At 32.6% G+C, this 22,344-nt stretch overlaps 2 protein-coding genes across 2 annotated transcripts in view; one reads left to right on the plus strand and one right to left on the minus strand.

Annotated features, from left to right (window-relative positions):
• Nucleotides 1-13,519: 13,519 nt before the first annotated feature.
• LOC111691463 (RANBP2-like and GRIP domain-containing protein 8) lies at nt 13,520-20,763 on the minus strand. Its single transcript, XM_023454332.1, has 4 exons — nt 18,525-20,763; nt 16,738-16,860; nt 13,578-14,144; nt 13,520-13,530 (listed from the first exon to the last, which is right to left on the minus strand). Exons 1-4 carry the CDS (start codon nt 20,755-20,757, stop codon nt 13,520-13,522), a joined length of 2,934 nt encoding a protein of 977 aa, XP_023310100.1. The 5' UTR covers nt 20,758-20,763.
• A 444-nt stretch (nt 20,764-21,207) lies between these two features.
• The window catches only part of LOC108905519 (chymotrypsin-1-like), a 22,483-nt gene continuing 21,346 nt past the window's right edge, over nt 21,208-22,344 (plus strand). The window contains exons 1-2 of the mRNA XM_018708403.1: nt 21,208-21,339; nt 21,902-22,007. Of these exons, the coding sequence (XP_018563919.1) occupies nt 21,208-21,339; nt 21,902-22,007 (238 nt within the window). The remainder of the gene's footprint in view (nt 21,340-21,901; nt 22,008-22,344) is intronic.

Here is a 22,344-nt window from a genome sequence, read left to right on the forward strand (position 1 = left end):
TTTTTGGGTTTTATTTTTTCTTTTTCGTTTTAGTTCCGCTAGCCAGCATGTAGAAGCCTTTAAAAAAAAAAAAACATCGTACATAATGTTGGTCGACGAAGAATATAAATGCCAGTGGGGACTCGTTAGAGCAGGCGGCTAAGCTTCCTTTTCATATGCAACTAATTAGGTACCAACCTACTAAGGGAGATCTCAATATATGATTTTTAAATGTTTACTATTTTGCGTTCTCTACGAATTCGCATTATACAGTTATTGGCAGCTAACATTCTCAAGTCTCCAACATTAACCAGTGTATCTGTATGCTACGTGACCTTGAAAGGAATGCACGGAATCTACATTCCAGCTTAACCAATCGACCACGGAGGCTTGTTGCCACATTCCATCTCTTTTTAAGAATTTTTGTGAGACGATCATAATTAGTAAAACAATCACTTACATTTTACTCTAGTACGTACTTAACATTATTAAAATAAAATGAGTGCGGAAAACGATAACCTCAATAACTTCTTTAGTTGCATGGACATTGTACAATTATGTACATTATTTATTATTAAAAGGATTTAGTACTCTCAGTTATGATGAAAAGCTCATAATTATACATAAATCGATACCAACATCTTCTTTGCCGTCTTTAGTTGCAGTGGGTGAAAAACAAAATAGGGGATTTAATGATAATAATGATAGAAAAAACGAGTGGTTAACTGCATCAACTATTAGAAATCAATTATACTGCTGGCAATCTTTATTTTTCACTAATGATAATTTATAGGTTTGGCGTAGGGTGGGTTTTAACAATTAAAAAAATTTAACGAGAGGCCTCGAAAGACACAAAAAACGCAAGAACATATTTCATCACGTATATTAAATTTGAAATGTTTGATAAACGGAATATTGTAAACGCTTTAGATTCTGCTTACAAAATGGAAATACATTATAATGAGAAGGTTGGTGAAAATAGAAATATTTTAAATAAACTAATCGATGTAGTAATATATTTACACTCAAGAAATTTCTTTTCGCAGACATAATGAAAAAGTGGATTCTGCTAAATGAGGGAACTTTAAAGAGTTAATAAATTTATTAAAAACATACGATTCAAAATTGCAGAATTTCTTAGATAATGCCACTGTTTCTTCGGAAACCTCTAATACCATTTAAAACGATTTAATTGAGAGTATTAGTTCAATTATCAAAAGAAAAATTTATGACAAATTAAATAATTGCAAATTTTTCTCCTGGAAAGTTGATGAAACCACAGTTGTTACCTGCAAGTCTCAATTATCGGTAATATTTAGATACCTAGTGCATGGAGAAGTTGTTGAAAAATTTGTTGGATTTTTTGACATAACAAGTGGGAGAGATGCAGATAGTTTGTTTAAATTATTAATTAATAAATTTGGAAAATTTGACTTAAAAAATAAATTGCTCAAACCTATGATGGTGCCGCGGTTATGTCAAGTCATGTTATTGGACTTCATAGAAAAATAAAAGACGTCGCCCTCAAGCTTATTTTAATCATTGTTCAACACATAAATTAAATTTAGTTTAAGTAAAACCTGCAACGGCATTAAAGTGAGATTTTTTTTTCAAATCTTTTCGGATTTTCGTAATTTTTTTCCAAATCTACTAAAAGATCTGACTTTTTAAATAAAATAATGCAACACAGGATTCTAAATAATGCTCCCACTTGGAATTTTTCTTCTACAGGGTTCATAGTTCAAAAGTAATATAGAATTCCCTGACTTTTTCAGGTTTTCCCCGACTTATATAAAAGTCACTTGTAGTTCATTTTTATATACTAATTGGAGTTTATGCATTAAACTTTTTCTAGACTGGACTCCATAATCTTTTTTTAAACCCAAAGAACCTCTTACAAAGGTTTCAAAACCACAAATAGTTTTCTCTTTCACGAACCCAGGGTCTGCTTTTACAAAATTTCCAGTGCAAACAACAAATTCCCTGACTTTCATGAATACTTTTAAAATTCCCTGACTATTCCCTGTTTTTTATGAAGAATAATGAATTTCCTGACTTTTCCCAGTATTCCCGATTTTCCAGGCCGCTACAAACCCTGTTCTAGAGCTATTTTTACGGTTAAAACTTATAGAAAGAAACTTATTGAGGTTTTTGATATCACCTCGGATAGTGAGGATTTTTTAAATAATCAAAAAACTTTAACATCCGCTTGAGGATTAAAATGTTGGACAAAAATTTCATTTTTTTCTTGAAAATCTTTACAATGATTTTTGAACAAACCGATGTTGTATTCCATATTTTGCAGAATAAATGAACTGATATAACATTTTCCAAAAAGAGAATTAATTCACTTTTATCAAAATTAAATGAATTTCATTATAATGAGATACATTTCCACATATTCTATGCAATTTTCTTAGAAGACATTGAGGAAACCTTTAATGATAAAGAACTGATATTCATTATAAACAAATTTTTTGTGAAATTTTAGATACAGTTATTATAGTCCAAATTGAAATTAGATTTTCTGACTTAAATAGCAAGAAAGGGCCCTAGCTGGCGGGGCCCAGCCAGGACAAAAGGAGGTCCCATAAAGCGCCTACACCGGCCGCATTTGCGGTCGGGGTAGACGACGGATGGGGCCCACCTACGAAGGCTGTCCAGGCCTACNAGCAGAAAGTTTTGGAATATTTTTCCGATGAATGTATTGTTACTGTAGATACATCTAGAGAATTGCAGATGACAAATTTTTGTTCTAGGTAGCTGTGGCAAAGCGAACAAAATTGTTAGTTATTTCGACGTACATGACGACACCAAAATCGCTCCGATCGTACCACTCCTGCGCCCAGCGGTGGCAACCGGGCATTTATAATACCCAATACACTGTTAGATTCTACAAATAATAAAATGATATTTCCACTTGTAAAATGTCAAGACCGCAAATATTCAGTTAGACCATGGTTGAGTCTTAAGTACATCAACCTTTAAAACGATTATAATTTACATTTTTTAAAAAGCTTCAGCTTTCCCCGCATGTACATTTCCCAGTTATTTACGAGACTGGAAAACGTGTTTCAATTAGCCATTTCAACACACAAGTGCCATCTACATCCTGGTTATCTCGAAAGCGGCTTTCGCCCCACGTAAAACAAGCCCCGTAAACATTTCTCTTGTTCGAAACATACCATGCACGTATCTATCCTTATTAAATTTAGACAAGGAGGATTTTTCGATTATAAATATTCTTAAATTTTTCAACAGGTCATGATTGTTTGCAGGGAGCAGCCTGCTGCAGACTCTGCTGTCAGGTCTCACATGCCCCCCGAGATGATGGATTGCGGCGCTGATAGCATAACTGCCTTCCTAGGATTTCACATATTGTACACAAGCGTAGACTGGTAGGAGACGCCAGATACGCGACACTCTGGGCGTTAACATTTTTAAATTGCCAATTGAAATTATGAAATTGATTATTGCCGTATGTGTTTAAGTATTAATCTTTGAAGTCTTACGAGGTTAAGCAGTTTTTTTGGATAGCATACAAATACATTACATATGTTTATTTACTGAAATTAGATTAACTTCATACGAATTTGGATATATCATTACACGACCTTCAATAGTTAAAATTGTATATTTTGTATTTAGCTCTTATGAATGCATATGTTTGTGTGAAGTCTAAGCCAAGTATGTGTGAATGTGAGTGAATGATTAAGATAAGTACTACATAACATGATATGATACTCCTTGGTTTTAGTTATGTTGATGAATGTGATATGCCTGTATTATGATGATTAAAGCCTCGGAAATCTTGAGAGTTAAGACCTTTCATTAAGTTGGATAGTAATCCTCTTTTTGAAGAAGAGGGGAGTGTAACGGTTCCAATTTTAGATCCTATATAACGGGAAGAAAAACATTCTATAATATTTTTACTTGTTAATAATTATAAGAGATAGTGGTGCGCGGACGAGACAAGTGCGCGAATTCTACTTCAGCTAACAGAGGTTGCGCGAATGGCCTACAGGAGTATGCAGTCGGGTCAAAGGAAAAAATCAAGAAAGAGATTGGGTGTGGACGGCGAAAGAAGATGGCCACCGATGAAAAGATCTGAGCTGTAAATCTAAAAATGGTAGCTTAAATCATGACCTGGTGAAAGTAACAGGTTGGTGAGACCATCATTGCAGTCCCTTGATATGCGATGTCTCCGTTATTCTAGTTAAAGTGTTGGTGAGAAAAGAAATTTCCTAAGAATTAAAATGGCTTGGTAGTTGAAAGGCGCTATTACGTCCCAGATGGCAATACATAAGAGAATTTTATGAAATAGATAAAAAGTTTCCTGTGAAAGCAGCACATAAATTGACAGATGCCCACATTTACCCCACAAATTTTCAAAAGATGAAAGTTAAACTAGCCACGCAAGTATTTATTTTTCAGTTCATGTAGGGATGAGCTTTTAAATAAGATTTGAGTCCCTTCCCACAGAAGCTGCTGAAACTGTGCAGTTTGGTCACACAATTGACCAGCTGTTTAATATTTTAAATTCCTCCCAAAAAAATATAATGCTGCTTGATTTTAAAGGTCAACCCTTTCAATTGGAATTTGTAACAGAATGCTCGACTCTTTTTGACAAACTTGAAGTTTGAGACAAAAATAATGTAAACATCACAAAAAAATTAAGTTTATCAAGTCTTAAAATTTCCATAAACAGTGTCATACATTTATTTAACTATCTTCGTGACACTGCGGGGTTTGATTATTTACTGACGAAAAGACTAAACCAAGATTGTCTGGAGAATCATTTTGGCAAAATTAGGAGTAAAAACGGTAACTGTATTAACCCGCCAGCCATACAGTTTCACGGGACCTTTAGAAAATTGCAGTGCATTAACCTGCTTAGCTCAGGTGCAGAAAACTGCGAGGGAGATTTGAATCAGCTGGCTTTAAAGCTTCCTGACTCTAAAGGCGATTCTGAGACTAAGGATGAAACCCTCATATTAAAGATGCAAACATTAAAATAATCAATAGCATGAATTATTGTAGGGACGAGTTATTGCAAAAAATTATACCAATTATAGCAAATATTATAATGAATTGGATGATTCTTCTTTTTATTGTTTTTTGAAGACATATAATAATGAAAATGAAGATACCTTATTTGGACAATTGCAAATGCCAAACGATAACTTTGTTGAGTTTATTTGTAAAACTGAAAAGATATTTCAAGATAATTTTGAACAATTATCCACAAAAAATAACATTTGTAGTACACTTCTTAAATTAGTTAAAAAACTACCTTTTAGTCATCAGCGTAATTCTTTTCCGAAAGAATTTGTACTTAGCTTATATTTAAGGGTTAGAATTTATTATACATTAAAAACCATAAACCAAAATTTTAAGAATATTCAAAAAAATAAACTTATAATATGGAGAAATCTGTAATGATTATATTTTTAATACTATATTATTATATTTTTTTGCATATTGTAGGTATGTTTTATAATATGTATAACTATAGGAATTTTTGTTTTGTTGGTGTTGGTTGTTCATCATTTACATTAGGCAATACCTATAACTTATTAAAAACTACGCAATTTTATTTCACACCATTTTCACCCTTTATTTTGGTACTAGATGAATACTGTTTTATGACATTTCTTTATTGCAATATATTGATTTAATTAAAATCACTGGTTCTATAAATACCACAAACAGCGACCTTTTAAGACCTCTTTGGTCACTTTGCCCCTGCTGATAATCATCTTTATTTTTGTTTCCATCCTCTAAGGATTACGTCAGCAAACAGGAGCTTACAACAAGGAATTTTAATTACTCTTCAAGTTTTCTTTTAATAATCCGTATTAACTCCAAGTACAAAACCTATTACCTATCTAAAAACCTATTTTATACTTTTAATTTAATAACAGAGCTGAATTGTTCATGAGTTTAATGGTCCGATTTAATATGGGAAAAAGACTAAACCTCATACGAGATTCTTTTCAAATAAGATCCCATTTAACTGGTCTTAAATACAATGAAGGGCATACGTGGCATAAAAAACTGTGGAAAAAAAATGTTTGCCAGTAGTCCGGATAAAACTTTACAAAAATTTATGAATACCCAGCAAAAGAAAGTTAAATATAAACAGGAACACCCTCCCAAAAAGATAAAAGCTGCGAAGAAACTCGATTTTTCTGCAAATCAAAAGCAAACAGATTATGGGCCAAATATTGCTGAAGTAGATTTACCTGATGATGATTTACAAAGAGAAGTTGAAAATTTATGTAACAGGTTACAGGTACGCTGTTTGAATATTAATTATTATTAGTACACATAGGCATATTTCATGTTTACAAAAGTTGATAGTTCTGCTGGTCAATGTGAGATTATGAACTTTGAATTTATAGTTCAGGTGTTTGTCAGATAATAAAATATAATAATAATAATAACAGTAATAATATAAGTGTGGAAAAAAGTCTGGAACCTGAAAAATCTCGCAAAATATTGCTAAATACTTTAGATCTATGTACAGTAGTGTATGTTTGTAGGGTCAAAGGGGGCAATTTTTTTTTAAATGGCAACCCCTATTTTTATTTTTTTCTAGAAAATGAAAGAACACATTTTTCTGAGTATTGTAGTATAAAATTTTTAGTAAGTTGTATTTATGTGATCTTTTTCCGAAAGATACATGTTACGGGCATGCTTGCATTCACTCCGTAGTCGCCGAATGTTATTGTTGAGTATCCAAGGATATAATAGTATTATTAAGATTGTGTTTTTGATATCACTTTAGAAACAAAGTTTTAGAAGTGTTGGAAACGTATGTAAATAAAAACGGAAATAAAATATGTTCTCGAAATGATGTAATTAATTTATCCCACACGAAGGCTGTAAAAATACATTATGAGTAAGATTTTTTGACTTTAGAAAACAGAAAATCACAAGCATCAATTTTACCAAAAAGTCACTCGACGTAACTGATTTTAAATAAAATTTGTTCCATCACCTTCTTGGCAACATATTACACAAATCAATTTTCACAATGAAAATTTTATTTACATTTTTCTCGAAACTTTATGCAACTTAATACAATTTTTATACTACAATACTAGAGAAAAATATCCTCTTTCACTGTATCTAAAAAATTGCCCCCTTTGACTTTGCAAACGTACGCCACTGTACTCGATCTAATGTATGCAGAAGATGGCAAATTTAAAATACTTTTTGACCCCTTCGAGCGTTTTTGCAGGAAAACAATATTTTGCGAGATATTTCAGGTGTTCCAAACTTTTTTCCACACTGTATAATAATAATATGTAATTTTAAATGCAAGACAATATTCACTTTTTACACCATAAAGCATAAGATTGTGTTTAAAGTATGCAACGAGAATATTTTTATTTTTGATTTCTCAAAAAATATATTTTACATAAAACTCGGTGAATAAAATGCAAACGACATATTTGTATTGTTATATCGCGGTGTTTAATTGTACCGTTGATACTGAAAACACTTCAAGTGCATTATTATTTTGAAAATAAGTGCATAAAAATTAAAAGATCCTATAATGTGAATTATTAACTTGAACTCCATATTTGATTATTATATAGTTTGTAACGTGAGATATCCCACTAATTCTTTCCATTCTTTCGTATCTTTATAAATTAAAGCATTTTATTTTTGGCACAGTTAAAAAAACATTTTAAGCAATACTTCTATACAATATTATTATTACTTTCTCTGAAAATTACCTTTCATAAAAGAGTTTTACTTCTGTAAGGTATAAGTATAATAAATTAGAAAAATCTTTGGTATTTAGTTGAACAAAATCAATATTTTGTTGATAACAGTAAAATTTCCTGTAATGCCATTCCTATTTCTTTTTAACATTCCACCACACTATAATACATTTTTAAATATTTTATAAACAGTTATACATACCTAGTTAAAAATAATGCATTGTCTCGTAAAAAAATAAAATGTATTCGCTGTTTCAGGCAACAAAAGAAAATCAAATTGAAATACAGGAAAAGACAGTGGGTCAATTCGAAAATTCACTGTATATATCTGAAAGGATGCAACGCATTAAGGCCTCACATTTGCGGCGGTTGCAAAAAGGAGACTTAGTACACCTTGCGATTCATTGGTGAAACAAATAATAACAAAATCTATTGCCACTCCAGCTACCACCTTTGGAAAGACTAATGAAAGCATGGCAATAAGCAGATTTGAAGAAATTACGAAAAAGAAAGTACGATCTTCAGGATTATTCGTGGATATATCTCATGGTTTTCTTGGAGCGTCCCCAGATGGTAACTAAAATATCTATAATTTATCAATTTTGACTCGAAAATATTATTTATTTCAAAAATCATAAATTATCCAAAATATATCTTATCTGATCATGGTTTAATATAAGTACCTATTTAAATCAGCACGATACCGATTCATCAAGAATTATTAACAGTAATAGATAGATAGAAAGTTGCCAAATCGCATTTTATTTTTGAACATCATTTATGTCGGTGAATTAAAAGACATAGGTCTGATTAGTGAAGAAGAAATTGAGGTAAAATGCCTCTATAAAATTGCCAGCTCAGACAAAGATTTAAGATAGACTGTGGAAAAAAAGAAGTAGCTTGCCTTTATATCGATGAAAATAATAAAATACAGTTAAAGGAGACACACGACTATTATTATCAGGTACCTACCAAAAGCCCATAAAAACCTGTCTTTCATTATTTTACTTTTATTATATCAAAATCATTACCGCATTGCAGTATTATACAGTGTGCGCCTAAAGTATGCAGTAAATTTAGTAAGAGTTCAACAATGAAAATATCTCTCAAAATCAAGAAAAAAAAATAGGGGGTTGCCATTAAAAAAAAAGTTGATGACGTCATTACTCAAAAACAAATGATTGAATATCGAGTTTTATGTTAAAATGTGTATTTTTATCAAATAAAACCGATGTGTTCAAAGATTTTTTGCCAAAAAATTCTATTTCGGTTTTACTGAATTTATTCCATAGGTATGTACCTACTTTAGGCGCAGACTATATAACTCCTTATTATGTTTTAGGTCCAAGGGCAACTATCAATCACAAAAGCAAATACGTGTTATTTTGTTATATACGGTGGTGATCATAATTATTTATTCAAGAAGTAAGATGAGATAATGCCTTCTGGCAAAATATTTTACCAAGATTGGTAAAATTTTATATGGACTGTATGGACCAGATAATATTAAATAGCAGAGGGCAAAAAGGAAATGTAAAGACCCGGCTTATATATTGGAAGCCCAAAAGGAATTAAAAAAAAATAAACATTTTAAACTCAAAATGTTTTTTTTTTGTATTACACTAAGTAACTAAATATAAGCAAAAGTTGATTGTCAAGACAATATGAAATTAAAATCCTGTTAGTTATATTCATATTCAAGAATGTGTTAATTTTTTGGTCGTAATTTTTTTTAATTAAATATCCAGTGGTTTCCTTCTTAGCGGTAAGTAGCTACTGATTTGTAGATTGAAGAAGAAATCTACCTGAGCCAGGCTAATTTTTAAGCTGTAAATTTATTTTGAAGCTACCAAGGAAGTGGAACATAAATGTACATAAAATTTAATCTTTATTCTTAATAAAAAAAAATTAGTACATATTATTGTTTTTTTATACGTTACATTGTCGAACTATTGAAGCATTACAAAATCTTATTACATACTTTTAAAAAATTAGCCATACTTAGACCACAGCTTAATAATATACAGCTAGAAGAATCCGTGTCGGCACCTTTGATGTGGCGGTCGAGAACCAAGCGAGACGGAATCGTGCTAAGTCTCAGATTAAGCAGAATAGTCGGAGCTGGATTAAAAGAATTTTTATTATTGAAATAAAATATTTAGTTTCTACCTGACAGTACCGTAATAGGTAATTTTAATAATATGAAATTTGAATTAGAATATTACGTGGTATGACATTAAAAGTAGAAAATGGCTATTCTAGATTTGTACTTGGAGTTAATACGGATTATTAAAAGAAAACTTGAAGAGTAATTAAAATTCCTTGTTGTAAGCTCCTGTTTACTGACGTAATCCTTAGAGAAGAAAATGATTTAAATCGCGTTTTTTTCGAACAAAAAATCTTTAATATCTCGAAAACGGTAGATTTTAGAGAAAAGTTGCATATGAAATTTTTGGTCCAGGATACCTCAAAAAGCCTATAAAAATGTATTGTAGCGAAAAAATAGAAAATTATGAATTTGTTTAAAAAAAAATAGTTTAAACAATTTTCGACCATTAGTAATGTTTGGCAACATGCGGATATGTTTCAAGGGTCATTTTTTTAGTGATTATGATGACCCATAGGAAACGAGATATTTGCAATAAATGTGTAAAAAATCGATTTTTTGACCTTTGACCTTGGAATATCTACAATAAGTAGGTTTTGAGACAAGTTTTTAGGGTACCAAAATAAAGGTTTATACAAGTTTATAGCTGACTATCTCTCATTCCGAAATTCTTGCCCTTATTTGACTAATATTCCTGGACTATATGGGACATGCATTAGGTAAAGTTATTTACCTGAAATAAAATTTAATACAAACGAAAAACAAGAAATGCAAAATTAAATTTAAAGAATATTCTCGAAATAATTTCCATTTTGCCCCCAGCATAACCTAATACGTCTGTTGAAGTTATAACGCACTCCCACAAACAGTTCTTCGTTATTGCGAAAGTCATCTGCTGCCTGAAATATTCTTAAGCGTAGTTCTTCTAAGGAGGCAACAGGAGTGGCATAAACAATACTTTTTATGTGTTCCCACAAAAAGAAATCCATAGGCATTAGGTCAGGTTAACGCGCAGGCCAACAAACAGGGGCATCACGAACATGATCAATCCGGCGATTCGGGTAATTTAAATTTAACCTTTCTCTAACGGTAAGTGTACTATGTGCAGGTGCCCCATCGTGCAAAGACCACATCACCTGACGTGTAACGAGGGATAATGTTGGAAGATTTTCGTTCAAAAATCTAAGATACTCGGCCGCTCCAAAGGACCTACTAAGTATTTCCTACAATTCCCATCCAAACGTTTAAACTGAAATTATGTTGACATCTTGAAACAAAATATATTTCACGAGTATTTTTTTCCGACCATGAATGAACATTATGAAGGCACATATCTAACCCATATGCGACACTGAGAGAGATAAGGCTACTTCGTGCAACACGAATGGAGATACATCCAAGTTAAAGGGACTGAACGCATGCGTATTTCCAAACAGAACAGCTGTGTGACAACGTAAGATGATATTTTCAGGTTTACTATTATTTCGGCAATAAACAGAATAAATATGAAATACAAAACTTTAAGGATATATAAATTTTGTAGAGTAAAATAGAATGTTTGATTATTTTGCCCATAAAATGATGCTGCTCCTATGAACGGTTTTTATCTGCGAATTAAATACATTACCGATGAAGCCTGAATACTTCCGAACATATTTTATCTCCGCGTGGTTTCTGTTAGTGACGTTACGTTAAATCATATAATAGCCATTTTGTAAACATTGTTGCCGTTAGCTGTATTGGAGTGTTTTAAAAAGTTGTTTACAGTGGATTTATAGTTATTTATTTTTAAAACTTTGGCGTTTTTATTAACAATTATTTGCAGTTGCAAAGAATGTCTAAATCAGTATCGGAAATGCAAGAAAGAAAATAAAAACATACATTTTTTTCGCTTTCCTAAAGAAGAACAATTAATTGTATAATTATTAAGTACTTTTTATATAGATAAATTTAAATTTCTTATAAAAATTGTTTAAAAATTCAATTTTTATAATATAAATTGTTCTTTTAAATGTCGATAGAAAAATGTGGACGCCCAGAATTAATAATGCATGGATAAAACGATTTCAAATTTACATAACTAGTGTAACACCATTTGGAAGTTTACTATCCCTAAAATGACATATTTTCTATATTCTTTACTCTAACTGAGCTATTTAATAAAATAACTTGTAATTCTGCGAATTTACTACTACATAAAATCTATCAATCAAAATTTTAGTAAACCTCTAATAAAAAAAATGAAAAATTAAATATGTGTAATTTTACATTTAATACATATATAGCAATTTTACTTTAATACATTAGTTATCTAATTTATCATCCCGTTTAGACAGACACTTTATTAATTAAGTGAAAATTGTGATAAATGTAGGTGTAAGTATTTTATGTTCATGTTTATTCAATATTTCGAACCGACAACACTTTCTTCAGATATAAATTTTTATTGCCCAATCTGGCAACGTTTAGCATCCAATTTAAAGGGACGAGGTCAACAGCGGCATTTACGCCACATCAAAGGAGTGTCGCATATGGGTTAGATATGTGATGAAGGTTTACTGCACCTACTCTGGGAAAATTTGCTTCATCGGTAAAAAGTATATTTATTAGGAAATTTATGTCATGCCTGGAAATATTAATGTACCATTGACAAAAATCCACGTGGTTAGGTAAATCAGGGTCATTCAATTCTTACACGGGTTGATGGTGAAAAGGGTATAAAAGACTTTCCTGAGCTACATTCCACACAAGACTGTGAGAAACTTGCAGTTGCCTGGACACCTGTCTTGTGCTTGTACCACAGTCTTGTTCTAGATGTTCCAGTATAGCTTCCTCAGTTTCAATAGTTAGGACATTACGCCTTCTTCCAGCACCCTCACGATTGGGCTGAATTTTACCAGTTTCGCGAAGCATTCTTTCCACCAAGGCCAATGTTTGTCTATGGGGAATCGGTGGGTTTGGATATCTTTGGTGGTATGATCTTACTGCAGCGTTACTATTTTTTATGGATTCGAAAAACACTTGGACATATTCGTCATTGGTATAAATATTATTTGCCATAATTATTCTGATAATAAATTAATCAATTCGTACTAATTATTGGTTGACTGTCTATCTATACGGATTATCGAAAGGGTAAACAATCCCGTAAAAATTTCAATAAGTCTCGAAGCTATTAAAATGAGAGAGTCTGAAGAAAAAAACGCATAGCAAACCTAAGTAGGTATTTATTTTCAGGAGATTCCGAATAGTGCAATTACTGAGAACACACTACGTAGCTCTTTCTAGTAAATCCATCCTCCTTTAAATTAATAACGAACCGCTATGTAATGTCAATGCACACTATGAATTTGTAGAGAATTGCTTGGATGGTAGCGACTTTAAGTTGACGCCGATTGTACTCCCTTAGTATACCTAATTAGTTGCATATGAAAATAGATTTGTAAGAAAATTTCTTAAATAATATTAATTAGGTATGTTATGATGTAAAATAAAAAAAACTAAAAGGAAACTTTTGCAATACTATCAAAAACTGCAGAGGAGTCTTAGTCTTCTCTACCTCCTCTAACGAGCCGCCACTGCGCACTGATGACAAGGCAAAAGAAGGTAACTAACAGACACAAGAATGTCCAAATATAGCGGCACTTAATTTTATAATATTTATTTAATTTTCAATTAATAAGTTTAGTATGTAATTTCACGATTTTTCTGTAAGAATTACTAGTTTTTACTGGAATTACATTCAATGGACTTACCATTATTAGAACGGTTCTGAGACCGTGTACGTGGTCTTATCGGCGAACTGTCATGCTGAATAGTTGAAGCTGGCTTTTTTTTTGTTCTTTTTCTAATAGCACCATGGGATGATTTCTCAGCAGGATCTTGAGTCAATTCAGCTCCCTCACAGGGCAGTTCAGTTTCGCATTTGTCGCCTTTATCCGCAAGACCTTGACATTCGATGCAAGTTGAATTATTTTCGGGGTTGAAACTCAAAGTTTCTTCTGTCGGAACATTTAGATTTACATTCTTAGACAAACTCATTGTTTCAGCCATTGCAGAAAATACCGGTGGCAACACGTTAGAAGTAGAGGCTATCGCAGTCGTGGCTGTAGACAGTACAGGAATCTGGGTAACCGACAGAACTGGTTGCGAAGTAAGTGCTCTGGTTGTAGGTAGTGGATCCGAGTTATTTGTAGTTGGGGTAGTTGTAATAGAGGGCGTCAAAGTGAAGAGGCTTTGGGTGGTGTTGGCGGTTGCAGAAACGGTCTTGGGGGCTTCCCCTATCGACTGACTGATCTGAGTGACTGTATGTGACAGAGTACCTGTAAGAAATGCATCAGAGTTATTAGTTTTTGATAATTACTAGAAGTTGCTGGCTATGACCCTTCCCAGTGACAATTGATGACGACTTTTTTACATTGTAATACAGTAGAACCTCGATTATCCTTGCGCGGGGCGAAAAAAGTGCGCAAAAATAAAAACCAAGAGGAATCTCTGCTTGTTTGTCTTATACTATACATATTATTTACTTACGCAATCTACCATTTGGTTAGTGCACATGCAAAAATTTACTGATTTTTTCAACTAAATTTTGCATATTAACATCTTGTTGAACATATAATGTACCTAATGTTTGTACCTATGCAATTAGGTACATACATATGTATCAACCTTTTTGTGTTTTATTGTACATATGTATGTATATGTGTATGTAATAGGTTATGTGTAATAAAGTTCTTATTTTTTGCAAAATTGGCGAGTTTGAGCGTTATTTCGATTATCCAGCAACGGTTCGGTCCTGGCCGACCCGGATAATCGAGGTTCTACTGTACGAGCCCAGGCTCATAATAGTTCGGCCGGCCCACCTTTTCAACTAAATACTTTAATAATCTATGAATTATGCAGAAATAACGAAATATTTCTGAAAATCCTTTTAACTACAGTAAAATATAAACTTTTTATATTTACAAAAGTGAACATTTTATTCAATACATATATCGACTAATGGTTACACAATAGAAAACTTTATCCGTCTCAGGGGTCATAAAAGTTCGGCCACTCTTTAATATTGAGTTACATCGCCTTTGTTCTTAATAACTGCTTTAATTCTGCTAGACATTGTATTTACTAACAAAGCACATTCTTCTGGTAGAATATTATCCCAAATATTCAGTACTGTGACTTTTAATTCAGGCACTGAACGTGCTGGATGTTTCCGAAGCTGTTTTTTCATATTGTGCCATAAGGTCTCAATAGGAGATAAATCTGGGCTGGAAGACGTCCATTTTAATACTGGTATTTGATGATTCTGCAACCACGTTTTAATAGTTTTTGCCGTATGATACGGTGCACCGCCTTGTTGGAATATGAAATGCCCTTCCGCCGTTTGACACATCTCAACAGATGGTAACAGACTCTCTTCCAGAATATCTCTGTACTTCTGCGCGTTAACAATTCCATCAACAAAATGCAGTTTACCAACACCTCTACCAGACATGCAACCCCAGACCATAACAGATGCTGGAAACTTTACTTTTTTGACTAAACAATCGCTATGATAGGCCTCTGAAGGTGTACGCAAAACCCGTTTTCGTGTGTCACCTACACAAACGTCAAATTTTGACTCATCGCTCCAAATTACGCTGTGCCATTGTTGATTCGTCCAATTTTTATGTTCTCGTGCCCATTTTAACCTATTTCTCCTCTGCAGTTTTGTTAATTGAGGTTTTTCTTTTGCCTATTGGAAAAAAATAAAAAATTGCCAAGAATTTAAACAAGAAAAAAAAGATAAAAAGTTACCTTGTAAAACTTGAATCCTATTTTTCGAATAGTTCTTTTCGTTGTGGACATTGAAATAGGCTTTGCTATACTGTCCCTCCATAGTGCAGTTATTTCTTTAGTATTGGACCGCCGATTTCTTTTTACTATTCTGCGTAAAGCTCTTTTATTTGCTTCTGTAATTATAGATGGTCGGCCGGTTTTGACTTTTTGGTCGACTCCGTCGGTTCTTCTGTATAAATTAATAATATCTTGCACTGTAGAACGCGGAATTGAATGAGAAACTGATATTCGGCGGGCCGAAATACCTTTTTCATGGGCTTTTATAATAGAAACTCGTAAATCTTTACTTAGAGGTTTACCACGAGGCATTTTACGTTAAATCTGAAGCAAAACGTGGGTAAAACTAATAATGACAGACCTTTTGTTGAATTATTCAGTATGTGTTTTGTTTTGGAGAACTTATATCAGTTTCATGGCAGATATGATAAGAGGCCGAACTATAATGACCCATTGGTTGGATTGCATTTTTGTTAACTATGTTTTCCTCAATTTGAATTTTGTCAAAAGTGATTAAATTTAGTAAATTGATAGTCTATACTTTATTACAAGTGAGGTAGTTTTAAGGAAATCTTTCATCATTTTGGTAGAATTTGTAATTTATTCAAGTATTTAATTACAAACTTTGGCCGGTCGAACTATTATGAGCCTGGGTTCGTATATGACATACAATGTAAAAAACCATAATCTCACTGGGAAAGGTCGTAGTTAGCGACATCTAACCTATGGTAAAAAAAACTAATAAGATTTGACACCAAGATTTGATACACTATATCTAAAAAAACAAAAAATGATCTACAGTGTTTAGGAAAAAAATATTCTTATTTTTTTATGTTCCATCAGCTCTTGAATTTACTGGTTTTGTTAAATTATGAACGAAAGTTGGTGCGAATTCTATTAAAAAAAAAATAAATAAAAAAAAATTTAAATACCCTAAACTAACTTATATCAAAAATTCAGGCAAGTTGACCAAATTGTGATTTAAAGGCTCATTTAATTGGACAATAAACACAGTATGTAATTTCATGATTTTTCAAGAATTACTAGTTTTTACTGAATTACATTCGATGGACTTACCTTTACTTGTAGATGGTAAGCCCTGAGTGTGAGATGGTTCACCTAAAATTGGTTGGGCATAGCTAGCAGCGACGGAAGCAGAAGTCGACGGTAGCTGTTGGTTGGGTACAAATGGAAGAGTACCTGTGAGAAATGCGCCAGAGTTATTAGTTTTTGTTAATTACTAGAGGTTGCTGGCTATGACCCTTCCCAGTGACAATTGATGACGACTTTTTTACATTATTATATATGACATACAATGTAAAAAACCATAATCTCACTGGGAAAGGTCGTAGCTAGCGACCTCTAACCTATGGTAAAAAACTAATAAGATTTGACACTAAGATTTGTTACACTATATCTAAAAAACAAAAAATGACAGACCCACAGTGTTGAGGAAAAATATTCTTATTTTTGATGTTCCATCAGCTCTTGAATTTACTGGTTCTGTTAAATTATGAACGAAAGTTAGTACAAATTCTATTAAAAAAAAATTACTACTACGTTTACTTGAGCTTAAAAATCAATTTCTGACTAAATTTCTAAAGAAATAAAGTAGCATTTGAAATTCAATATTATGATCATAAAAATATTGCTGTAATTCCACAGCATATACAGACTGTCTCCTTTTTTGAAAAGCGAGTCAACTTTTTTTTTTCAAATGGCAATATAGTTTTTTTTTATTTATTATTGTGCAGAATTATATTCTGAATTCAATGATGTATATAAAGTCTACTTTTGTGAAACATGTATTACAGAAAAAAGATGAAAATATTAGTCAATACCGCGCATTATTAGCGCCCGGTCGTTTAATTGACAACAAACGTATTTTGTCTAATCATGTGTGCCTGGAAAACAAAAAATATTACAACAAGGGAAATAAACGTCATTTTAGCGTTCACGTCTCAGTTTTTCACGCACTGTATATCTTTGTAACTTCCATACGGGAAATTTCTAATAATGAAATGTATGGCTTGAATTTATGTTTTTTCAATATTGCATATACAGTTCTCTTTGATGCTCCAATATTATTAGAAATTTCCCGAATGGAAATTTTTGGATTTTCTTCAACGTTAAGAAGAACATTGAGCTCGATGTTTGCATTAAATTGGTGTTCTTCTTGCTTCGGTTTCTTAAAAGCACCATATTTCCTTAAATTTTCTTCAAGTCTTACAAATTTGAGTGGTTCTGGAACTTCTCTGTGAGCAAATAGTTCTTTGCAAAGGCGGACTGCGGCACCACGATTTTTATTACACTGAAAGTATACCTGGATCATATCCGTCAATTAATTATTACTCATATTTTGCACTGTTGAGCTTATTTCAATAAATAATCTACTGTAAATGCCATATAAAGATATACAATGCGTGAAAAACTGAGACGTGAACGCTAAAATGACGTTTATTTGCCTTGTTGTAATATTTTTTGTTTTCCAGGCACACATGATTAGTCAAAATACGTTTATTGTCAATTAAACGATCGGGCGCTAATGCGGTATTGACTAATATTTTTATGCTTTTTCTGTAATACATGTTTCACAAAAGTAGACTTTATATACATCATTGAATTCAGAATAGAATTCTACACAATAATAAATAAAAAAACCTATATTGCCATTTGAAAAAAAAAAGTTGACTATCGCTTTTCAAAAAAATAATAATAAATATGCCCCAAAAGGTGCATTCTATAGTGTATTCATGGCCATTTCATATAATTTTTTGTTTTTTAAAATCAGACTATAAATGACGGAGTTATGGCTTGCGGCGTTTTTTAGGAGACAGCCTGTATGTACTAATGTTAACAAATACCTGGTTGAGGTCCTCCATATATATGTCCTCCACTTTTTAACTCATTGATTTCTTTCTTTATCTCTTTCTTGAAAAGATCAAATTCATTCATAATATATTCCTTGAAATCCTTGATTGTTTGGTTATCAAGAATTGATTTTGCAACACTGCTGTCAGCGTCTTTTCTGGAAAAGAGAGAGCTGGACAAATGGTTGTTAATGTACATGTTCTCATTAGACTTTTCATCGCATTTGTTGTGTTTCGTAATATCAGGATCAATGCGGGACAAAAGGCTTTCTATCTTCTCGATTTCAGTACCAAGTTGACAGTTTAAGGGATGGGTTTTGTCAACTGCCGGTTTACGAAGTCTGTTCTCAGTGACATATAAGCAGTCCCTGGCCCGCGAGAGTAAGTTAATATTTTCACTGCTCATTTCCGATGTAACATTTTCTTTGTTCTGATTAGTTTTTATATCAAACATGCGTTTATAAATTTCTGACTGGTAAAAACTAGCGTAAGGATCTTCCAGTTGTTCGAATAGATGTAACGCTTCTTTATATTCCTTCTTCTTCATCAGCTGTATAGCTGTGAACAACTTCCCACTTTCAATGTAAGATGATGCCTCGGAAATAGATATATCTTTCCCTTTATATTCAAACAGTCTGTTATTAGAATACGTAATCATCTGATTATTTTTCACTTTCTCCAAAAACGGCATGGCAGTTTTCCAGTACATTTCAGCTCTGGCATCATTAAATTCGATTTCCGACTGTTTGGTAAGTTTCTTCGAACGTTCTTCAAATATTTTCGCTAAAGCCACTAATAATCTGACATCCAAACCGTGATGACCTATACATCTCACCACTTCGATGGCTTTAATTAGATACATATGAACTTCACCTATATTAACTTGTTCATTATTGTACATTTCATGAGCGATCGATATAAATTTTGACTGGTTTAGAGTGCTGAAATGGTCCGTTATACAGGCTGGTAAAACAGTAGGCCTATCGTGGTTGTAATGAATCAAATTTTTAGTATCCTCCATTTTGGACTTGGCACAGAGAATAGCACAATAAAGGAATGACTGAATATCGAGAATGTTTAATGCCTCCGGAGTACAATTGTTCAAATTTTTTATGGAATACTGGAGGTCTTCGAAAGATTTCACCTCCATGTTGCTTAACTGACTGTTTAGACCAAGCCAAATGTAGTGGTGTAGAGAATCGGGATAGACTAGCTGAGCAACTTCATCGAATTTTACTAAATCTAGAGGATCAGGCAATTTTATAACTGGCTCTAAGACTTGAAAGCTTGAAACGAAAAAACTTGTCGATATTTTGAGTTGTTGATCTCTTTTCACAAACACCTTCTTGTAGAGTTGTTCCCGCCACATTCCCGTTGAATACTGTGTTGCCTTTTCTAATACGATAGTCTTTCTATCCTTAGCAGCAGCTAGAAGGATGTGTCCCGTTTGTGAGCAACGATAAGAGGCTTCTTTGTGCCAGTGTTGTACAAGGCGTCTCCTATTTTCTGGAGATTGTATCAGCCACATACTCTGCAAGTCGGGGGGGCAGGAATGGTAAGCCGCTAACAAAACGGGAAGGGTTACATTGGAAGCCTCTTTGAACTGAATTAGATCCTTTTTAGCTTGTTTAAAAATGAGCGTGGCTAGATAGAAATATAACGGAGCGTGATAATGGCTCAAAAATACTGTTACTAATTGGCGATCTGGACATGTCTGAATATTCTGCGAGGCTTTAGACAGCATTTGATCGAAATTGAAGACTGCAGTTACATATTCGGTACTAGTTTTTACAGTGTCTAAGTGTTCATCCAAACTCAGGGCTACCAATCTATCCAGCACAGATACGGATAGGAACCAAAACTCCCAAGTGAGCTGAGAACTATATGTAAGGTCACTTTCAAACCTCACGAGAACTTCGGCAAATGTTTCGTACCAAGTTAAGTCGTTATGAAAAATAGACAAATATTGTTCCTCGATTGTAGATGCATGTTCGTATGCTTCTTTAATCAGGTTGTTTTGTAGAAGGTGTTTAAGTAGCCGAACCCATAAGTTCACATCAGTTGGTCTGGTTTCAAGCTCCTTTAATAGCAGTTTAGAGACTTCAGTGGGATTGTCATTTTTTGTAATTATCATCCGCACCAGCAAATTAAATACAGCCGGATTTTCTGGATTAACAGATTGACCCAAATCATAGAAATACTTTGCATCTAGCTTATCCATATCCATGTCATCCGATGTTAGTAATTCACATGCTGGAGGAAAATAGAGAAAAAAATTTAATTTTACCAACAAAAAACTAAACACGATTTATCCTAGTAAATTATTAAATTCAAATTAGTTTCAAGCTATATATTAATTTTATTTTATATTCTTGAATAAAAGTTGTTTTAATTTCTTTAACCGAGTAAACTGTAATTGGAAATTATAGTCATAGACCTTATAAACTAGGACTAAGGTCCGAATTACGCAATTACGCATTATGCGCATTACCTATGGAACCAAATTTGACCGGTCCGAATTAAAAATGTGTACAATAAGTACCAACAATTCAGACCAATGGATGTGTTCATGATGCTACATTTGACATTTCTGTTGACATTTTTAAATGTTGTGTTGTACAGAAGTTATTTCAAAACTGATTAAATGTTTCTACCACAAAAGCCTTTTATGGCAGGAATGACTTTCTTCATTTTAAATCAAACTAAAACTGAAGAGAATTTTATTTCATCTTCAAGCGGCGAAAACTCCGATGATTTAATGGGATCGGTTACCGAAGAAATAATTATTGTTAAAGCTAAAAAGAATAAGGTAAAGGGTTCAGTAAAATTAAGAACTAAAATAGAAGGATATGTGAAAAATATAGTCCCAAGATTTTCCTCAGAAGAATTTAAATCACACCTTATGTGAGTAACCATAACCTTCCGGGTTTCGGGATATTTTGTGCCATAGATTAGGTCAACTTTTGTGCTTTCCCCATCCCTTCCTGGTATAATACTTCATTTTGTAATTTAAGACTTTTGCAATGCATTAATATGCAATAAATTGGTAAGGTTTTACCAGTAAGATAAAATAAGAAATAATGAAAAATACTTAAAATTACATAATGTAATGGTTATGGTCTTAGGATGTATCCCGAAACATTTACTTATGTGTTGGAACAAATAAAGGGACAAATATCTACATCTTATGTATCTGGGCAAAAGCCCATTCCACCAGAGAAGCAATTGCTTATAACACTGATTCTTATAGATAGACACCAAAAGATGACCATCAATCATATGTAAACCGAAAAGGTGTACATTCAGTACACTTACAGGTATAACAATACACTTGATACACTATATGAAATTAATACTTAAAATTTTTACAGGCTGTTTGTAACTGCGGATATTTATTTACATCATGTTTTGCTGGCAATGTCAGTAGTGTTCATGACAACAGAGTTCAGAGTTTTTATGACGTCGCCACTAAGCAAGGTATTTAAAAAATGGGGAAGAGTTTTTTCCAAATAACTCGCACATTCTTGGTGATGCTGCTTACAAACTTATTTATTAACTCCTTATAAAGACAGTGGTCATTTGACTGCAAGACAGAAAAATTATAACTTGCCATTCTTTTGCAAGAAAGGCAATGAAAAGGGCATTTGTTATATTGAAGGGTAGATTTTTAGATTATCTCCCTTTGACAGATAATAATAATAATAATAATAATAATAATAATAATGATAATGATAATGATAATGATAATGATAATGATAATGATAATGATAATGATAATGATAATGATAATGATAATGATAATGATAATGATAAT

This window comes from Anoplophora glabripennis, unplaced genomic scaffold, assembly GCF_000390285.2.
Source record: "Anoplophora glabripennis isolate ALB-LARVAE unplaced genomic scaffold, Agla_2.0 scaffold53, whole genome shotgun sequence".
In the NCBI taxonomy this organism is placed as follows: domain Eukaryota; kingdom Metazoa; phylum Arthropoda; class Insecta; order Coleoptera; family Cerambycidae; genus Anoplophora; species Anoplophora glabripennis.